The 21,124-nt window shown below is 39.4% G+C and overlaps 1 protein-coding gene across 1 annotated transcript; it reads right to left on the bottom strand.

Annotated features, from left to right (window-relative positions):
- Nucleotides 1-15,368: 15,368 nt before the first annotated feature.
- LOC145028713 (uncharacterized) lies at nt 15,369-16,467 on the bottom strand. Its single transcript, XM_078977475.1, has 4 exons — nt 16,375-16,467; nt 15,931-16,305; nt 15,683-15,865; nt 15,369-15,530 (listed from the first exon to the last, which is right to left on the bottom strand). The coding sequence occupies exons 1-4, from the start codon at nt 16,465-16,467 to the stop codon at nt 15,369-15,371; spliced, it is 813 nt and encodes a 270-aa protein (XP_078833601.1).
- Between the last annotated feature and the right edge of the window lie 4,657 nt (nt 16,468-21,124).

The raw sequence follows: 21,124 nt of genomic DNA, 5'->3' as shown, positions 1-21,124 counted from the left end.
GACAACTCATTCTTAATAGAATCGTTTCTATTCATAATAATGTCGATATGGTCCATCCAATACTATACTTCCAACTACTCACAAGCGACTAATCCTCGGCGAACTTTGGATTGTCCATCGATAGTTGTTTATTTATCTTAGTTGAAACCGATTCTTGTCCTTTTTCCCTCTAAATGCGCTAGACATTTGGAAAAATTTTAGAATGGTCAAATATTATAGAATTTGCAATCGATCCTATACCCGAAGCGTATTGGACACGATGCATAATGTCTTGCATGAAGATTTAATACTTTATCAATCTTCTGTCATAATATTTTATGTGCTATGTTCTTATAATTCGAATTATGAAGAGGGATGCCATAATCATAATTGAAATTTAAGAACACACTATGTATCCTTGACTAAATTTATTAAAATTCCACAACCTAAGCCTTTAGATTTGAAATGAAGCATAATATTCTCTCCCTTAATTATAGAAAAATAACTATTCAACCCTTACAACTTTGCAAAGTATGACTCTTGTTTTCTATAATTAATATTGCTAACTTGCAATACTTGCCTTAATAATCATACAAGCATAACATTTATGCTCCCACTATCACGATGATTATTATAAATATAACACTTATGCTCCCACTAGCTTTGACATGCATTCAGAAACAGCTTAACTTTCAGAAAAACAATACCTATTGAATTTCTTAAGTTCATGTTTCTAATACCTAATGCTTTGATAATCCTTTATCTAAGCTTATACACCTTTCCTTTAGATAGCTCATATGTGTGTCTAAACAATTAAGACTAATTGCCAAATCTCACAATTCGAATCATGGAAAGGGATACTGTAACCATAATCGAATTCGAGAATACAATTTCACAATCACTATCTTCTTAAAATCTCTATTAGTGAAAGCATTTCCTCACAGTCATTTTCATGAAGGAGGGAATCTTATGACACTTAGATTTTAATGGTGTATGTTTTCCTATCCATGTGAATTTGTCAAAAACAAAGTTTACGACAAATTTAAACTCGTATGGACCGAACTTTCTTAATCTTGATTTCTTGCCTTATGGTAACACGGCTGCCCACCATGTCTTCCAAGTAGTTAAGCAGTTCACCCTTTCCTATCAATGTACTTTTCATTGATCAAGGTCCTTGCCTTTTATGCATTCAAATGAGAACTCATAGAACTCATATGCATAATTAACTCGATTGGAACGGCACAGAAACAAGATAACATCAACACGATGGGTTGTAAACCTCTACTCGTGTGCTAGTGATGATCGATAATGTTTATTCTTGATTTGTTCTTGAAACCTTTCAAGACCATTGAGACTCCCACTGACTCCTTAACATATAAGATTCTCTTGTCAATAAACATTTCTTGACAAACTAAATTCAAGAGTTAGTGTAGCTTTTATCAAGACAAAACACTTCATAAAATTGGTCCTAGTTGGTCTTTGTTTTATCCAAGACATCACAACTTTCCACATTTGATGAATGTTATAAACCTTCCTAATACTTGTCACTCAATGTCACAATCTTAACTCTAAGACTTGTTTTGGAACAAAGTATGATTGGCTTCTTGATTTAACTATTTCTTGAATTCTTAATTCCTCTTCTTAGACATACAATTGTACTAAGATTTACTTAGAGGATCAATTGAGATATGGTTCTTAATCATTAAGACTTATCATAAAACATAATAAAAGGTACTCTCCCTTCTTCTTAGAATAGAGAAACTTTTATCTTTCTGCCTACTTGATTCTTCTTATTCGTTCTGCTATTGATTTAAACCTTTTCAATCAATTCAGAATTACACTTAATCTTATAAGTATAATCATATTTACTAAACTTTTAGTGAATCATGACGAATATCTTTGTTGCTCTTGTGGTGGACTTAATCAACACACAACTTTGTGTATTCGATCTCTTAGTCCTTTACTTGACACTTTGTCAACGAAGTAGTCTAATTTCCAAATATGAAATTTCTCATTCATCGTGCAACCAAGTTGCATGATTCCAAGTTTCTGTCCAATTGAAATTTGGGTGATGAGAAACTCTCCCTATTTGGTAAATATTCGACATTTCCATAATTAAGAATCAAATCCATTATTGCTAATCATAGAAATTTTCAAACATCAATTTTTCATACACGCCATTGCAAGGATAAATAAATAATATAAAATCAAAATTTTATTTTATTGCGGAAAAAATTTGTCCTTACAATGCAATTCATTGAAAAACTATGCTAATAAATATTTCTTAGCAATCTAATTCTAACTCTAAGTAGTAGCTCAAGAATCTAATCTTCAAGTAATGCGATCGAAATCCATTTCTTCACGGTTAGATTCTACTCACTTCTTCCCTTAAGCTTTCTCTCTTTTCTTCGATCCTACAAAACATCAATTGTAATCTTATCACATTATGTATTAAGAATCTAGAATAGGAGCTTAAAAGAGTTAGTCAATGGACTTACCTAAAGCAGAGTCATACGTTTTGACTCTCCCATCTCTTAGATCTCTTAGGTAAATAGGGCAGCTTCGTCTCCAATGCCCCTTCTCTTGGCAATAAAAGCAAATTGACTCTTTTGGAACAGGACATGGAACTACTTCAGACATTGCCTTTCTCTTATGATCAAAATTTTCGATCATAGCATGTCTTTCTTTGCCATTGTCTATATCCATAGAGGTCTTGAAGGCAGATTCACCAATCAACTTTGTTTTTCTATTGCGCCAAACCATTGCTGATTCAACAGCAATAAGCATATAGGTGAGATCTATAAGGGTCACGTCGCAGTTCATCATATAGTACTCTCTTACGAACTCACTATATGAGTTAGGAAGTGACTGAAGAACCCAGTCAACAGCCATCTCCTCACAGACAACAGATCCCAACATTCTTAACCTATCAATGTGTGACTTCCTCTCTAGGATGTGTGCACACACTAACTTTCCTTCTTTATGTTTACTTGCCAAAAGGGCTTGAGTGAGTTTGAACTTTTCAAGTCTTCGAACTTGTGGGTTAGGGAGAATAATTGGAGGAGGTGGAGGAAGTGAAGTATGATTTCTTGTTCCTCGATTGAATCGTGGAATATCATCTTCATGTGGAATGCTTGTTCCACGGGATTTGGGAAGACCAGAGTTGTCATACTTTGACATCTACAAAACGGGAGAAAACAAATTAAAGTTAGTTGATCGATTGAGTCCTTAATAAATCACCCAACTGAGATATTAAGGCTAGGACCCAACACAATACGCTACAACCTAGAAAAGGGATGCCGTAATCTAGTTGCGGAATATTTGAAGGTAAGTGAATGACGATTCACTAATTTCCACCATGAAAAACGAAAAAGAAATTTAAGTTTTAAATCTATGATAACTCCAAGATCCTTTGAGATTCATTGAACATTTCAATGGCATGTTTAAATCTCGATATGCTCCTCTAGTTTGTGACTGGGATACCGAGGATCACAAAGCGGGTGTGAGTAACCATGCAAACTTACATGGTGCCCTCACATGTTACGGTCACCTATTCGATGTGCCGGTAAACCACACACGCTCCACCGGACTATGAAAAACATTGAGTCACCCTTTTCTACCTTTGCTTAAAACCATTTAGTGTGCCGGTAAACCACACACGCTCCACTAACGTCTTCGCAAAGGAACAAAGTGTAATTTCATGGAATTGCATCAATTCACTTTTGCCTAAAGTAACTAAGATTGGGAATTTGTAAAACATTTAGTTACTTTTGTACTTCATTATACTTATAATGGAAGGTTTTGTATTATCCTACCCATTCGGCTAACGACCCTCCACTAGTCAAGAGTAGGGTGGGTAAGAGTGGATACCCATTCAATCGCCATTTTATAGGCAATTTCCTTAAACACCCCTTATAGACCAGCTTCGTGATGAGGCCTACTAACGGTAAGACTGACTTTTACTCATACATATATATAATGTTAGACTTTTAATGTTATATATAGTATAGGATGTATTTTACACTTTTAAAATACTAGGTGGTCAAATTTAACAATTATACTTTTAATTCAATTAAATTGTAAACCAAAACTTTATGGATTTATTAAACCTCTTTTAATCATACACCTTAATTAATTAATAAAACCATAAGGGTGTGATTTGAACTTTTCAAAACAATACTAGGGTTTTAGAATTTAACATTCCTAAATTAAACTTGTAATCAACTTTTAAATTCCAAAACTTGAGGGCAAGTTTTGAAACATTTCAAAACATTAGGGTTTAGAATTTAAATATTTCAAAATCAAACTTTTTCATCAAAATTTTAAATTCCAAAACTTGAGGGCAAGTTTGAGACTTTTCAAAACACTAGGGTTTCAACTATTTAAATTTCAAAACAAACTTTTGAGTTCAAATTTAAACTATAAAACCTAAAGGGGAAAATTGAAACTTTTCATAACACAAGGATCAAATAACAAATAATATAAATTAAACAATTAATTTCATCATTATCTATATTTGACCTAATTTCAATTTCTTGAAAAATAAGTTACCCAATTAATACAAATAATCAAACTTTATCATATAAGGAAGTTATTATCTAATCAATTGGTAATTATCTTTTGTTTAATCAAGGATATACTCATGAATATGTATAAAATCGGATTTTAATGACCTAGAACAGATAAGGCAAGTATCCATGAGTAAAACAGCAAGAAATCCCGAAATCCCCTCTTTCTGACGCTCGAACTCGCCGAGTACCCCTATGGACTCGCCGAGTAGGGGCCTACTCGCCGAGTCCACAATGGGACTCGCCGAGTTCATCAGGCAGGGAGGCCAAAAATCAATTTTGTAGCTTGAACAAACACACAAGGCATCAATACAATAGAAACCAATCAAGGCTCTGATACCATTGATGGGTTTTACCCATAAAAACATCCTATGTGCTCATGCAAACCCTAATGCTTGGATCTAGGTTTCTCTATTGTATATGCAATTCATCCAAGACTATAAACCCTAGATCTAGTATATGATAATCAATATAACATATAAATTAGGGTTTAGATCACACATTGATTGTTATGTAGCAATAACAATCTCAAATCCTCCTTGTAATGACTTCAGAAAGCTTAGAGTCACAAATGTCACTCCTCTAATGGTTCACAAAAACCAAGAGCAAGAGGATGAAGAAGATAAGAGAAGGAGACACCCAAAAACCGTCCAAAACCGGAAGGATTTACTTGCCCACGTTTTTGGTGCTCTAAGGATCTTTAAATAGTGAAGCTATTAGGGTTATCAAACAAGGAAACCCTAATTTGGATGCTTAAGCCCTAAGCAACCCATGGACTCCTTCCTTAAAGGCCCTAGGACGATTTCTAATGGGTTTCCCCATAGAATTCGTCCACCCCTTTAATATGGAGTCCATTAGCTCAATATTCAACTATCATACAATTGACAGTTCAAGTCCCTTAAGTTTAATTAATCTCTTTTAGCCACAAACTTAATTCTTATTAATTCTTGACTAATATTAATTAAACAATATGATTTCTCCTTTAATATATTATTCTCATAATATATTAATAAATCATATTTAATCCTTTCTCTCCATAATTCATCCTATCAAGTTGCTTTGGCGAAGGCAACCCAAAAGGACCATGCACCATCGGGTCAAATACATACCAAAATAGTTATGGACTTAGACACTAATCCAACAAAAACGTTGTTATCCAAGAAAATCCCATATTTTCTTATAAGTAAATTTTAGTTATCCATTTGTTACACAGTTTGGTTAAGAACAGTTTGCTATCTGATTATTACACGATCTAGTTAAGAACAAGTTCTGTTATCGCAGGAAAAACCCTTATTTTCCTTAAAAGTTTGTGGTTGGTTATCTAATCTGAATGAAATGTACATGAATCTACCATATTTGTAGTGTTTGTGTGAAGTTTCCTGAAAGCCTGGTTATCCTTGAAAGGTAAGTTAGTATTAACACGTATATAAAACTATCAATTAAATAGTAAACTAATTTCTAAGGTTATTAATTTACTAAGTTCTTTATTACTTAAAAGTAAATCTCCGTTATCTAAGTTTGCAAGTTCTATAACCATACGATAAACTAGATACGGCAAAGGAAGGCGGGTATCATTTATGACTTTTGTCACCCGTAGACCTGCCGGTCCCACTGTAGCTAGCAGCAAGGTGCGGGGTAGTCAGCCCCGTATAGATCTATACACTCAAGTCACGCTCTCCTACTAAGAGATTCTGGTTACAGGGGCGGTCCCCCACTCGCGTATCTCTGTGGAGTGTTACAGAGGACATGTCTCCAACCCTAAGATTAACGAATTTACAAGTAATAATGCGGAAAATCCTGTTTTAAGTTCTAATTACAAAGGTGGTCCTCCACTCGCGTATCTCTGTGGAGTGTTACAGAGGACGTCTAAAGTTCTAATATTAATGATTTTAACAGTAATGAAAATGGAAAATCATTTGTGAAATATACAATATAACACTATATAATAAGATTTGCAATCAGTTTGGAAAACTAACTCTGCAAATCAAACGGTTGGTTAATACAGTTTCGATTGTTAAAAGCATACGGAATATGAAACATTTCAAGTGAAATAATAAGTTTGAGTACAAGTTATTCTTGTACTTTTGCTTGTAATCCCCCCTGAAAACATTGAAATACCCAACTTCTCCACAGCCGTAGCAGGCCTGATCGGCACTCGATCCGGAAGCTTGATTGGTTGGTTGAGCTGGTGCTCTACAGTTTCGTGTAAGATGACCCTTCTTGCCACAGCTGATGCAAATCATCTCACGGCATGGGCCAGGGATACGATGGTGGTAATTGCACATGTTGCACCAAGGGAGGTTTCCAGCATACCTATTGGTAGGTGCTTGAGCTGTAGACGCAGCGACAAGAGTAGTAGCAGCTTGGACTGCCATTGTTTTGTGCTTCTTGGAGGGTCCTTGTGAACTCTGACCCTTTCGCTTTATCCAAAAATTCTTCTTACTCTCATCACACTCATTCTGATGCCCCTGATCATCTTCATGGTTTTGGGGATAGGTGTTACGGCCTTAGAAGAGGTGTTTAAGGGGCATTTTAACACCTTAATTGGTGTTTATGGCCTTAGAAGAGGTGTTTACGGTCCAAGCATGTTCTTGGGCCATAAACTCATGTTTACTCCCTATATGTTAAGTTTTTGGTGTTTTAAGTCCATTCATGTAAGCCCTAAGTCATATCTAAGCTCCAGAAGTGGTTTGGAAGGGTTTTGGGGCTTCAAAACCCCATTTATGTGTGTTTGCGGTTTGGGCTGTTCTTGGGCCATAAACACATGTATTTGGTCCTTTTGGATGATTTAGACACACATTGGAATGATAAACAAACTACACTATCAGCTAGGATGGATTTCTTACCAAATTAGAGCTTGAAATGGGTGATTTTTTATCAAAACTTGGATTTGTAGAGAGAGAGTAGTCAGAGAGAGTGAAAAAGCTTCAAATGAAGTCCACTCACCCTTATATAGGGTTTGAGTTTGAGGCTCAGTGGAAATCTACCCGATACTAACGTTAAACGAGGCTTATGATCGTACCCGATTAAGTTGTCGTAACCCGACGTAGTCGAAACTAAAAATTTTCCAAATAAAAATTTTGGGTCGTTTTCACGCGTTTCTAATGTGTTTGGACACTCACGAGATCATAATAAAAGTCTTAATTTAAATGACCTAATCCAAAATGTTAACGGAAAAATTGAAAGACAAACGGGTTTTACTGACGGGAACGGGTTACCGTGACGGAAAATTTTCGGATTGTCACACATACTCACTAGATCTTCCATAAAATGAGGGTAAAAACCCTAAAATCAAGAAGTCCATCAATATAACACGAAATGGAAAGGATTATACCTCCAAAGATGATATCACGAGATGATTAGCTCAGATTCAGTCCCCTTCACACTCTAGATTTGTGCTCCTATCTTTCTTCAAGCAAAACCCCACAAAAAGATGAAGAAATAGCCTCCTCTTGCCCTCAAACTCACTATCTCGGCTCTCTAGGGTTTCTCTGGAACAAGGTGGCTGCAAATGAAGGCCATAAAGGTCTTCAAATAGGCTCCCAAACCCGATGATTAGGGTTTTCCTAATCAGCACCAACGCGGCGAGTTGGGTCCCAACTCGTCGAGTCCGATCGCGATAATACGCCGAAAGATCAGACTCTACTCGACGAGTTGAGGCATCAACTCGTCGAGTTCCTCAATAAAACAATAAATAAATAAATTAATTAACATAACCGAATTCAGGATGTTACAATTCTCCCCCACTAGAATCAGACTTCGCCCTCGAAGTCTCGCTCTACAAATAACTCTGGATATTGCTCACGCATCTCAATCTCTGGTTCCCATGTCAGCTCCGACCCCTTCCGATGCTGCCACTGAACCTGCACCAAGGACACCTCTTTGTTTCTCAAAACCTTGATTCTCCGATCCCGAATCGCAATTGGCCTTTCAACGTAATTCAGGTTCGCATCCACCTGAATATCCTCTTACGGTACCACCGCTGATTCATCGGCAATACACTTCCTCAACTGAGACATGTGGAAGGTATCATGGATCTGACTCAACTCCGTAGGTAACTCCAAACGATACGCTACCCTGCCTACCCTCATAATCACCCGGAGAGGACCAATATATCGAGGCCCCAGCTTGCCTCTCTTCTTGAACCGGATCACACCTTTCCAAGGTGACACCTTCAGGAGAACAAAATCACCAACCTGGAACTCGAGCTCCGAGCGGTGCCTATCCGCATAGCTCTTCTGACGACTCTGAGCCGTCAGCAACCTCTTCCTGACCTGCTGTATCTGCTCTGTCGTCTGAAGCACTATCTCTATGCTACCCATCACTCGATGTCCTACCTCTCCCTAACAGAAGGGAGTTCGACACTTCCTCCCATACAACAACTCGAAGGGAGGCATACCAAAATTGGAATGGTGGCTGTTGTTATAGGAAAACTCAGCCAAAATCAGATACGTGTCCCAACTCCCTCCGAAATCCAACACATATGCCCGAAGCATGCCCTCGAGTGTCTGAATCGTCCGCTCACTCTGTCTGTCCATCTGTGGGTGGTAAGCAGTACTGAAATGCAGCCTAGTACCCAAATCCTCATGGAACTTCTTCAAGAATCTGGAAGTGAAACGCACATCTCGATCTGAAAAAATCGAGATCGGTACTCCATGCCGCAATACCACCTCCCTCACATACACCTCTATCAGTCTCTCCGCGGATGAGCTCTCGCTGATAGCAAGAAAATGAGCGCTTTTTGTCAGCCGGTCGACGATCACCCAAATTGCATGGACGCCTCTCGCAGTCCTCGGCAATTTGGTGATAAAATCCATGGAAATCTATTCCCACTTCCACTGGGGAACCTGAAGCGGCTGCAACTTGCCATGTGGACACTGGTGCTCGGCCTTAACCCTGCGATAGGTCAAGCACTTCTCTACAAACCACGCCACATCCCTCTTCATACAGGGCCACCAATAGTCTCTTTTCAAGTCCAAATACATCTTAGTGGCCCCGGGATGGATCGAAAACCTCGACCTGTGCGACTCCTCCATCAAAATGGAACGTGCTCCGCCCTCAAATGGAACCCAAATCCGGCCCTGGAAAGTCATAAGCCCCGGACTATCAACAATGAACTCCGATATCTTTCCAATCCCCCACTCTCGCTTTCGTTTCTCCGGTCTCATGGCCTTTACCTGGGCCTCACGAATGGTGTCCAACACCAAAGTCATCACTGTCATCCTCAGACAAACATCTCGCAAAGGGGCACTCTCTGCCCTGCGACTCAAGGCATCGGCTACCACGTTAGCCTTGCCCGGGTGGTATAGGATCTCACACTCATAATCCTTTACCACGTCCAACCATCTCCTCTGACGCGTGTTCAGGTTGGGCTGATCCATTAGATACTTGAAGCTCTTGTGGTCCGTGTATATGGTACACCGAACCCCATACAAATACTGACGTCAGATCTTGAGGGCAAACACCATAGCCCCTAACTCCATATCGTGAGTAGGATACCTCGTCTCATGAGGCTTTAGCTGCCTCGATGCGTATGCTATCACCTGACCTCTCTGCATCAGCACCGCACCCAGTCCCGATATCGACACGTCACAATATACCACAAAGTCCTCCATTCCCTCCGGAAGGACCAACACTGGGGCTTCACACAATCTCTGGTGAAGTGTCTCGAATGAGGCATGCTGCTCTGGGCCCTAACTGAAAGTCACGCCCTTCTGGGTTAGCCTAGTGAGAGGAACAGCAATCCTGGAGAAATCCTGGATGAATCTTTGATAATAACCAGCCAACCCCAGGAAACTCCTAATCTATGAAGGGGATCTCGGCACCTCCCAACTCATCACTGCCTCCATCTTGGCCGGATCGACCAATATCCCATTCTGGTTGAAGAGGTGTCCAAGAAACTGGACCTCTCGTAACCAGAAATCACACTTGGAGAATTTGGCGTAAAGCCTCTCCGATCTCAAAACTCCGAGGATCTCCTTCAAATGCTCCTCATACTGCTCTCTGGATCTCGAATATACCAATATATCATCAATGAACACAATCACCGAACGATCCAACATCGGTCTGCACACCCTGTTCATGAGATCCATGAACTCCATCGGTGCATTGTTGAGCCCGAATGGCATCACCACGAACTCGCAATGCCCGTAACGAGTCCTGAACGCTGTCTTCTGGATATCCTCATCACGCACCCTCATTTGATGATATCCAGATCTCAAATCAATCTTGGAGAACCAAGACACTCCCTGCAACTGATCGAACAAATCGTCGATCCTCGGTAAGGGGTAACAGTTCTTGACCGCCAGCTTGTTCAACTCCCGGAAATCAATGCACATCCGGTGTGAACCATCCTTTTTCTTGACATAAAGGATCGTCGCTCCCCACGACGAGCTACTCGGCCGTATAAACCCCTTTCCCAGCAGCTCCTGAAGCTGTGAGGATAACTCCTGCATCTCTGGAGGTGCAAGGCGGTAGGGCGCCTTGGCGATAGGCGCTGCCCCTGGAACCAAATCGATATGGAATTCCACCTGCCTCTCAGGAGGCACACCCGGCAACTCCTCGGGGAAAACATCTGGGAACTTATGCACTATCGGAAGCTCATCGACCGACCTCGATCTCTCTACACATACCCTCGTATCCACCACATAAGCCACAAACCCACTACAACCCTGTTGTTGACTCTGCCTCGCTCTCACGGCTGAACAAAATGCTGACCCAGAATGGGTACCCTCGCCATAAACCAAAAGAACTCCCCCACTAGGATCTGGAATGGTCACCAGCTGTCGCTCGCAGTCGATAACTGCTCCAAATCTGCTTAACCAGTCCATGCCCACGATGACACGGACATCCCCCATAGCAATCGGGACCAAATCAATCGGAAACTGAACGCCGAAGATCTCGAGTACACATCCTCGAATCACATCAGTGGCATACACTGCTCTCTCGTCAGCTATGGAAACTCGCAAAGGTCAACTCAACGCCTCTCGACAAATAATGATGTGCTGACTAAAGGCTAATGACACAAAAGACCGACTCGCACCCGAGTCAAATAACACCAAACCAGGTACAGAACACACAAGAAATGTACCTACGCATATCAAAATATAAGCATAACACCACAAACTCAAAATAAACATATGAAAGAATACATACCAGCCACAACATCGGGTGCTGCGCGGACATCCTCCGCTGTCAACTAGAAGACTCTTCCACGAGCCTTCGGTGCCTCGGCCTTCACCAGCTGACTCTCTGTAGCTCGAATAGCAGCATGGGCAGATCCCTGAGCTGACCTTCGTAACTGCGGACACTTGGCCTTCCGGTGTCCGGTCTGGTTGCAGTGAAATCAAAATGCAAACCCCTTGGGGAAATCCTTGGTCATGTGCCCCTCCTTGCCGCACTTGTAGCAAGACCCTGCTCTGGATACCCCTCATGACTCTTGCCGCACTTGCCACAAGTGCGGACCTTCTGGGTCCCTGATCTCGAATTGGCGGGCTTATCCCGCTTGGCAGCCGGCTGGGACTGTGCCGGTCGCTGATCCCTCCCCTGAGACTTCACCTCCTCCCTGGACTGAGTCTCTAGCTCAATCTCCCTCTTCCGGGCATTTTCCTGAAGCTCGGCAAATGTATGGTATCTCGAGTTCACCACGAACTCGCGGATGTCTCTCCTCAAAACACTCAAATACCGAATCATACGTTCCTGCTCGGAAGACACATGCTCAGGGCAGAACATCGCCCTCTCATGAAACATCCTGGTGATCACAGTAACAGACTCAGTACCCTTCTTCAGGGTCAAAAACTCCCGGGCCAAACGCTCCCTTTCCACCAGGGGAACGTACTCATCACGAAACATAGCGGTGAACCTCTCCCAGGTCACCGCAGCAAGCTCTGCAGAAGAATAGTGCGCTGTCACAAACTTCCACCAGTCCTTCGGCCCCCAAGCGAAGCTGGTTCAGCGCGAACCGAACTCTCAGATGCTCCGGACATGAACATGTGTGGAAGCATCCCTCAATGTTAGAGATCCACCTCATTGTGACTATCGGATCCTGAGTCCCATCAAACTCTAGTGGCTTCGTGTTGCTGAACTCCCGATACAGCAATACGTCACCCCCCCTGCGGCCTGGCAGCAACAACGACTGCAGTGGCTGCAGCAACAGCAGTATTAGTAAGAGCAACATACCGCTCATCAAAAGTCTCAATCAGCGTGGTCTTGATAGACCCGAAAATCTCTGGAATCTCAGCGCGGATGGCCGCAGCTACCTCATCATGAATCATCTGGCAGAGCTCCTCATTGCTCACACTCCCCTCACTAGTCCCTAGCCTGTGGCGTGTCCCAACCATGATGTCTCTCTGAAACACAAGATATCAGAGACTCGCTCGAGTGTACACACACTCCATATCCCATTCCTAGTAGATCCCTGGTACCCTAAGGATTCTTACTTCGGTTGCGCACTGATCCGGTGCCTTCGGTAGTACCGGACCAATACTACCGTCCACACCGCATCAATATTCACCCCAAGTCCTCCTCCTTGGATCCCAAGTCCTAAGTACTCTACTCTCTCTATACAAATTCTACTCTCTAGCAGATATCTCATAAACTCCTCGTTGCTATCTATTCACTCTCAAGCATCTCTTAGCAGCAAAATCCCTAGGCTAAGGCATCACAAATCAGGCCACTCTAGTCCTAATAAGAATACCTAGCCTACTCTAGCATGCATATTATATCATAATATATCTCATAACTCATAATGTAAGGATATTTTGGGAAATCACCATTCGGGCATTGGCTGATCTTACACACTGCTCTGCTCTGCTCTTTCAAAAACTTTTTACTCTTGAGAAAAACTTTGTGAATTTTATTTTGAAAATTCCTCAAATCCTCAGTTTGAGTTCAGATACAACCGAAGGTGCACCCGAATCCCTCAAACCAAGGCTCTGATACCAACTTGTAACACCCAAATTTTCAAAAAAATTTCACAATGTTTAAACATACTTTCATTCATAAAATAATAATAAACATAGTGTATCCACTGTCATCATAGAAAAACATATCCCAGAATCATATAAACAAAAGCTCCATGAGTGTGTACAGGTCATGCCGGCGCCTTCCCGCGATCATCACTAGTACCTGACACACATACACAAAACTCTGTAAGCATAAATGCTTAGTGAGTTCCCCAAAATACCACATAAACACATATCAGCCACTTGAGGCTGTAACTCTGATGACCCTCTGGTCGAATATCTATGTGGGACCCTCTTGGTCCCATAACTCTATGGACCCACTGGTCCTAACTCTGTAAACTATGAATCATGCATATCACATATCACATAGAATCACAACACATAAATAGCATACAAGATACATTATCACATAGCTCTATTTACCACTCTAGGTAAATTATAGTGAGAAGACTCACCTCGGGAATCTCGGTAATATCTCGATATCAGAATACTGCCCTAGCCTCCGCCTAGTCACAATAATAAATTTCACTAAATCACAATTTGGATATTCTCTCATGCAAATCCCTAGAAGGGTAAAATACCATTCTACCCCTCTACAAGCCTAAGGCCCATTGGTTAACAAAACCCTAAAAGTAAACCCAAAAGTCAACTTCCAGTTTGACTAGAATCGCCGAGTGCATACGACGACTCAGCGAGTCCCATCGTCCCAAGGAATCTTTCTTTTTCTAAGCCTCACTCGACTCACTGAGTCACCCCTCGACTCACCGGGTCACCACTAGAGTCAGACCCTGGGGCAACCCGGTCCGACTCGTCGAGTCTACATATGGACTCGACGAGTTTCCTCCATGGACTTGCTCATACAACCTCCTGAGGTCAGATCTGCTTAGCCAAATCATAGATCTAACCCTTAAACACTCAAAATTCATGTACAGGTGCAACCTTTACGTGCATGCAACCCAATTCAAGACTCAAATGGAGAAATAACACTATAAATGGCAACCTAGTCTCCAATTGCTTATTTTCTAACATAAAGCTAGAAGGTAATGACTCTAGGGACCTCTCATGGTCCAGATCTGATGTCATAATCCCAAAGAGGACCTCATACTCACTAGATCTTCCATAAAATGAGGGTAAAAACCCTAAAATCAAGAAGTCCATCAATATAACACGAAATGGAAAGGATTATACCTCCAAAGATGATATCACGAGACAATTAGCTCAGATCCAGTCCCCTTCACACTCTAGATTTGTGTTCGTATCTTCCTTTAAGCAAAACCACATAAAAAGATGAAGAAATAGCCTCCTCTTGCCCTCAAACTCACTATCTCGGCTCTCTAGTGCTTCTCTGGAACAAGGTGGCCGCAAATGAAGGCCATAAAGGTCTTTAAATAAGCTCCCAAACCCGGGGATTAGGGTTTTCCGAATCAGCACCGACTCGGTGAGTCGAGTCCCAACTCGTCGAGCTCGATCACGAAAATGCACCAAAAGATCAGACTCTACTCGACGAGTTGAGGCATCAACTCATCGAGTTCCTCAATAAAACAATAAATAAATTAACACACCCGAATTCAGGATGTTACATTAGACTACCAACCATGGAACTCCTAAAAACATGTTCTAACTCATGACAATCTGTAATTTCAACTCTTGTTAGGTTTGGAAACTCAAATACCATACACCGATTGCTCTTCCATATATACCTGAGACTAGGTAGCTCCTCCAACTCCACTTGTGTTAAGTTTGGAAGTTTGACAAGATGAGTTGTTTGTGGTTCATCAAAACCATTGTTTGTCCCTTCCAACACTTCAAACACCTCCTCTACATAATAACAGCAACTTACATGAATCTTTTCCAGATTTTACAGTTGTAAAAACTCATTCAATGGAATAATCTTTTTAACATCATGATTAGATTCCACACGTAATTCGATCAGATTATGGAAAGACCAAATATTGATCTCTTCTGAAGTAGCAGCAACAGGGCACAAGGAGCTTCTACTCTCTAAACTCGGGAATGGGGTCTGCAAGGCCAAAAACGAGAGAATATTTTATAATAAACAAAAACATTTGCAATGACATATGTTAACAAAATTAGCAAAAGTAGCTATCAGATGATAAATGTGAAGAAAGTTTATACCTCCTAATGCAACCCAGTAGTTGTGGTGGTTGTCACTTGAGAGTTAAACCCATGTCCAGAACTATGCTTGTCTAACTTTGTTTGCACATACTTGAGTTGTGGAGCTATGTACCCACCAGCTGTGAACACCTTCATCTTTGGGCAACCATCGATGGTAATCTCATCCAAGAATAGCCAGTGGAACTCCTTCGTCCCTAAAAAGAAACCCACAAGCTCTGCCTGATCCACTAATTTAATAGTCTTTAAACAAGGACAGAACACAGGCTTAGAAGATGATGTCACACTGTTGTTTGCTCTCCATCATCTACTTCCTTCACCACAATCACTTTCATTGACTTGTAGTTCTCTATCCTTAACTCTACAAGTTGTACGAGGCTTTCAAGTGTGGAAAAAGTGAGCATATGCTCCAAAAGGCCACATTCACTAATTTCCAATGTCTTTAGGTTGGGAAGTTTCAGGGTAATAACACTTTTTTTGATCCCTCGAGTTTCAAACACCTCCTTCATCTTGTCACAAAATTCTATTTTTAGGACTTGAAGCTTTTGCAGCTGTCCTGCTGCATACCATGGAATCACACTTGATAATGCATGGCACTCCATTATGCTTATCTCTCTAGAGTATTGACATAAGGTCAAAGAAACATTACCCCCTTGAGAAAACTGCATTAAATGACAAATTAGTTTAATTATTAACAAAGCTTAATTCTTTAATTTGTTTCCCAGGCTTACACTAGCTAGTTTATAAAAGTAATTTAACTCAACATTTGGTTCCTTGTAAAGAAATGGCTCAGTGCTCAACATCATGAAAGATATGTAGCCCATGAAGTTGAAAAGATATTCTAATGTGGGGCTAAAATTTTGGAATGGAACATTAACCAGGAAAGAGAGCATATTTTCTACTTGAAATGAGGAACAACCTCCCCAATCGCCAATGATTTTGTAATATTTTGGATGATGATAAGATGTTTGTGTATAAGATATATAATAGGAGGAGGGGTAATATATATCATTAGTTGTTGAATATCATGCATAAAATAAAACAAAACTAAGTTTATAAATTAATTTAAAGAAATTTATTGACATTTTGTGTTACTTAATAGAAATGGGAGTTTCATATTGTTGGAAATACATATACACATACATGAATAACTCCGAATCCAATTACAAGCTGTAAAATTTCAATCTCTTGTAGGTTTAAATGAATGACACCTTTTATACCTTCTAATCTATGGTTGGGTTTGTATAGCAGCTAATGAGTTGATTACATGCTCTAAATTTTTTAATATCTTATTGGTGGTTAATTTGTTGATTTTTTCTAGAATATGATTAGTACATGGAGAATATTCCATAGAAAAAATGGATTTTAGAATAGGAATTAAATAAGTAGCTGAATATGTTGAATAGTGTTAAAATTAGACAATCATTTTGTCAATTATATTTGTCTTTGGGTTTTTTTTTTTGGTTTTTTTGTTGTATTGCTTTTGTATGCAATTGAAATTCTTTTAATCCTTGAGGATCAAAGTGTATCTTGTTGGGGTTTACACGAGGTTCTTCGAATCTCTCTTGACCCATGGTGTTAGTTGGGTCATTCAGTGTTTTCATTCTCTCATATCTTATAACTCTCTCTCTCTCTCTCTCTCTCTCTCTCTCTCTCGTTTCTTCTCTGACGGATCATATTCAGATTAGAGTTTTTATAGTGTATTCTTGATTGTTCTTGATCATCATTTAGGGAATAGAGTAGTTTAGGTGATTTGTAGTGAGGTTCTATATGTAAGTACATGAAAACCTTCTGCTTATTTGTCCTTAAATGATATAAAAATCGTTATTGTTGGGAATCTTTCGTTTCAATACTTTTTTCATGGTATTAGAGTCGGTGTGCTCTGAGTTTCTTCTCTGATAATCAAAGGTGCTTCGATCGGTCATCCATCTCAAGAGGTATAATCTGTTCCTTCTTTTTTGTTTTTTAATCTCTGATTATCCTTGTCTTCTTCACAATGTGTGTTGATTTAGAGTTTTTGTGTTAAACTCTGAATCGTTGACATAATCTATGAAAATCTACGATTTCTGGTTCCGATCTAGGGTTTCCATATTGGTCTCCCTAAATCAATATGTATGGTTCTTTCCTTTTCTATTAAGATTTTGGTTACCACGAGTACTTGTGTTCTTGCAGATACCTTGGAGATCTTGACTCTTCCGGTGGATCAGTGTGTTTTATCTTCGATCAACCAATCCCCGTTGTGGTTTTGAAATAACTATCTAGAGAACGAATTTTAACACCGATTAACTCTAGAGGGAACGGAACTAAGGGAGCCGATATGTTCTTTTGGTAGCCTGCACTTCAAAAGTGACTAATAGGACCTCTGTGAGGGTTCCTTGATCCCTTTTATCTCTTCTTCTTAGTTGTAGATGTGGGAGATCCTGATTGTCTTGAGTACACCAGTTAACTATTGATTTTGTCTATCTGTTTGATTGTTCTTTTTTCTTTTGTGTTTTTATTGACCCTGTGTTTGATTGTCCTGGACCTCAACATACCGTGGTGCTCTTCTGGACTTATAGTCATTACAGGTGTTTGTTTTCAATGTTCATTGATTTCTTACATTTGTTTGTTTGATTTTCTATTATTATGGCGGGTCCAACGGATGAGTATTCTAGTGCCACCAAAAAGGAATTTGTTGTTAATATTGACGACCCTTTTATGTTCATCCATCTGATAATGTTATCATTAGTGTAATTAATTTCAAATTGTCAGTAACTGAAAACTACAGGGTTTGGCGTAGTTCCATGATTAGGGCCTTAAAAGCTTGTAATAAGCTTGTCTTTACAGATGGAACTATTTCAAAACATAGTAATGATCCTGTTAAAGAATCAAAATGGGAACGTGTCAATGCTATTACCTATTCTTGGATCCTTGGGTCTATCTCTGAAAACATTTATATGTTAATCATGTTTATTCTGAAAGTACTCAAGAAATATGTATTGAATTGTTTGAAACCTATCATAAGGCAAATGGGTTACTCATTTTTAATGTGCATCAATAAGTCAACTTGTTTACTCAGGGTAGTTTATCTTTATCTGATTACATTAATAAACTTGATTCTTATTCGAAAGAATTTGATTGTTTAACTAAGCTTGATGATTGTACTTTTGAAGTTGCTAGTAGTTTTAACAATTATTCAAAATTAATGAAGTTAATGCAATTCTTGAGTGGATTAGTTGAGTTCTATAATAAGGTTAAAAGTCATATTTTGTTAATGGAATCTCTTCCTTCCATGAAGACTGCATTCTCCTTAGTTTCTCGTGAAGAGTCTATAAAACATGGTTCGAATTTGCTAAGTTCTAACAATAAAACTTTGTCTTCCCCATTTGTGTCAAAATCTGTTGATCAAAAGAAACCTAAGTCTAAGGGTCAAGTTTCTTAGTGTAAGAACTGTGGTCTCAAAGGTCACTCTATAGAAAAATGTTTTAAAATAATCAGATATCTGAAGCATTATAAACCAAGGTCTTAATCTAACAATCAGATTAAAAGTCTTTCTAGTAATTCTACTACTCGTTATCACTCTGAGTCTTCTATGTCTAGAGATAATGATAATGTCTGATTCTCGTTATCTTACTAATAAGCAATATGCTATGTCTCTTAAACTCATTGGTCACAATAAGCAAGGATTGGATGAAGCATTTGTCAGTGCCAATATGGCAGGTATTTCATGCGATTCCTTTCTCAATTCAAACTTTCATAAATGGGTTGTTGAATTAGGAGCTACTCAACATATGATAAAACTCTGATTCTTTTCTTCATGATTATGTTGATGTTTCCAGATTCAATTTGAGGTTCAGTCACTCAAATGGTTCTTTTACTCTAATTAATAAAATTAGGAACTTGCATTTATCAAATTCCCTCACTTTATTTGATGTGTTTGTTGTTCCTGATTTTAATATAAATCTTTTGCCTATTCATAAATTGTGCAAAGATAGTAAGTGTGAAGTTGTTTTTAACGAACACAATTGTTATACTCAGGATTCATAGTCCAAGGGGACGGTGGAAACTGATAATCAATTTGGAGGACTTTATTATCTTGATCCCATCATTTCAGGTAATAAGTCCTTTATCACTAAAAATTCTTGTTGTGTCTCTAAATTTACCTAGTATAGTAGGCTTGATCATCCTACTGAATAAAGCTTAAATGTGCTTAAAAACAAACTTAATTCAAATAATGTTTCTTTACTTCTTTGTGAAGTTTTTCATAAAGCCAAACAAACCAGAGATTCTTTTGTTAGTAGTCAACATGTTACCATGTCTTTAGGGCAACATATTCACCTATATGTGTGGGGACCATATCGTGTAGAGTGTATAGATGGATATAGATTTTTCTTGACTATAGTTGATGACTTCACTAGAGCTAACAAGGTTTTTCTTCTTAAATCCAAAAAAGAAGTCCATCAAAGTTATGTCACTTACTTTAAAATGTTCAAAAATCAGTTTCGTGTTAACATTAAAACTATTAGATCTGACAATGGAACTGAGTTGTCAAATTTTCATGTAAATACTTTTAATGAAAATAATGGGATTATTCATCATACTTCTTGTGTTTATATCCCACATCAAAATGGTGTTGTGGAGAGAAAACACAGACACATTTTAAATGTTGCAAAGTCTCTCAATTTTCAATCAAGAGTTCCTTCAAAATACTAGCGATGATCCTATTCTTACCTCAGTGTTTCTTATCAATAGAATTTCGTCGAGTCCCTAACCATTTACTCGTCCTTATCCATGACTCGACTCGTCGAGTTTGGCATCGACTCGACGAGTTCCTCTCTCCCATGAACATCGTATGAAACTCATATGGCTCGCCGAGTTGTATGAACACTCGTCAAGTCCACCTTCATCTGATGAACAAGTCATGTCCTTGACTCGTCGAGTTGTATGAACAACTCGTCGAGTTCATCTTCAATCTTAAGGAGATTGCCTTGGACTTGCCGAGTCCGTTCTAGTACTCATCGAGTTCCATGAACTCCAGGTCTAAAATTACGTCCAATGCATTGGGTCACTCTTTCTGTCCGATTACAACCCTTCTAACACTCAACTGAGTTCTTTTGACCCTTAACAGATATGGGACTCAAAGCCTTGGACTCGTCAAGTCCCAGGAACGGACTCGCCGAGTCGGTCACGTCCACACTCTAAATCCTCGATTTATGATGTACAACCTTTGATCAAAAGATAGATCCAAGCTTCTACAATAGATCTAGCACATAAAGTTACAAACTTGACGTGCTTGCATGGGACTTTGAGCTCAAAAAGACATAAAACAAGCTCTTATGATGCATGGGACCTTTCATGGGTGCAAAAGTAGCCCCCAATTGCCTTGTGACTCCCTTAATGACATGATTTAGAAGCTCCAACCCCCAACCATGTTTGCAATCATGGTTGGCCATCAAAAATGGCTTATAAAAGCCCTAAATCTCCCCAAAAAGGGATCTAAAA

This window comes from Lactuca saligna, chromosome 2 (assembly GCF_052625555.1).
Source record: "Lactuca saligna cultivar CGN05327 chromosome 2, ASM5262555v1, whole genome shotgun sequence".
NCBI lineage: Eukaryota > Viridiplantae > Streptophyta > Magnoliopsida > Asterales > Asteraceae > Lactuca > Lactuca saligna.
The sequence above is the reverse complement of the archived record's forward strand: the minus strand, read 5'-3'. Positions and strand labels throughout refer to the sequence as shown.

Bases quoted from the DNA above. Each gene is read 5' to 3' on its own strand.
- LOC145028713 (XM_078977475.1), bottom strand. From the start codon at position 16,467: ATGGGCTACATATCTTTCATGATGTTGAGCACTGAGCCATTTCTTTAC. The intron at 16,306-16,374 runs GTAAGCCTGGGA...CATTTAATGCAG, and splicing joins ACTTTTATAAACTAGCTAGT to TTTTCTCAAGGGGGTAATGT. The intron at 15,866-15,930 runs GTGTGACATCAT...TTAGTGGATCAG, and splicing joins ATGATGGAGAGCAAACAACA to GCAGAGCTTGTGGGTTTCTT.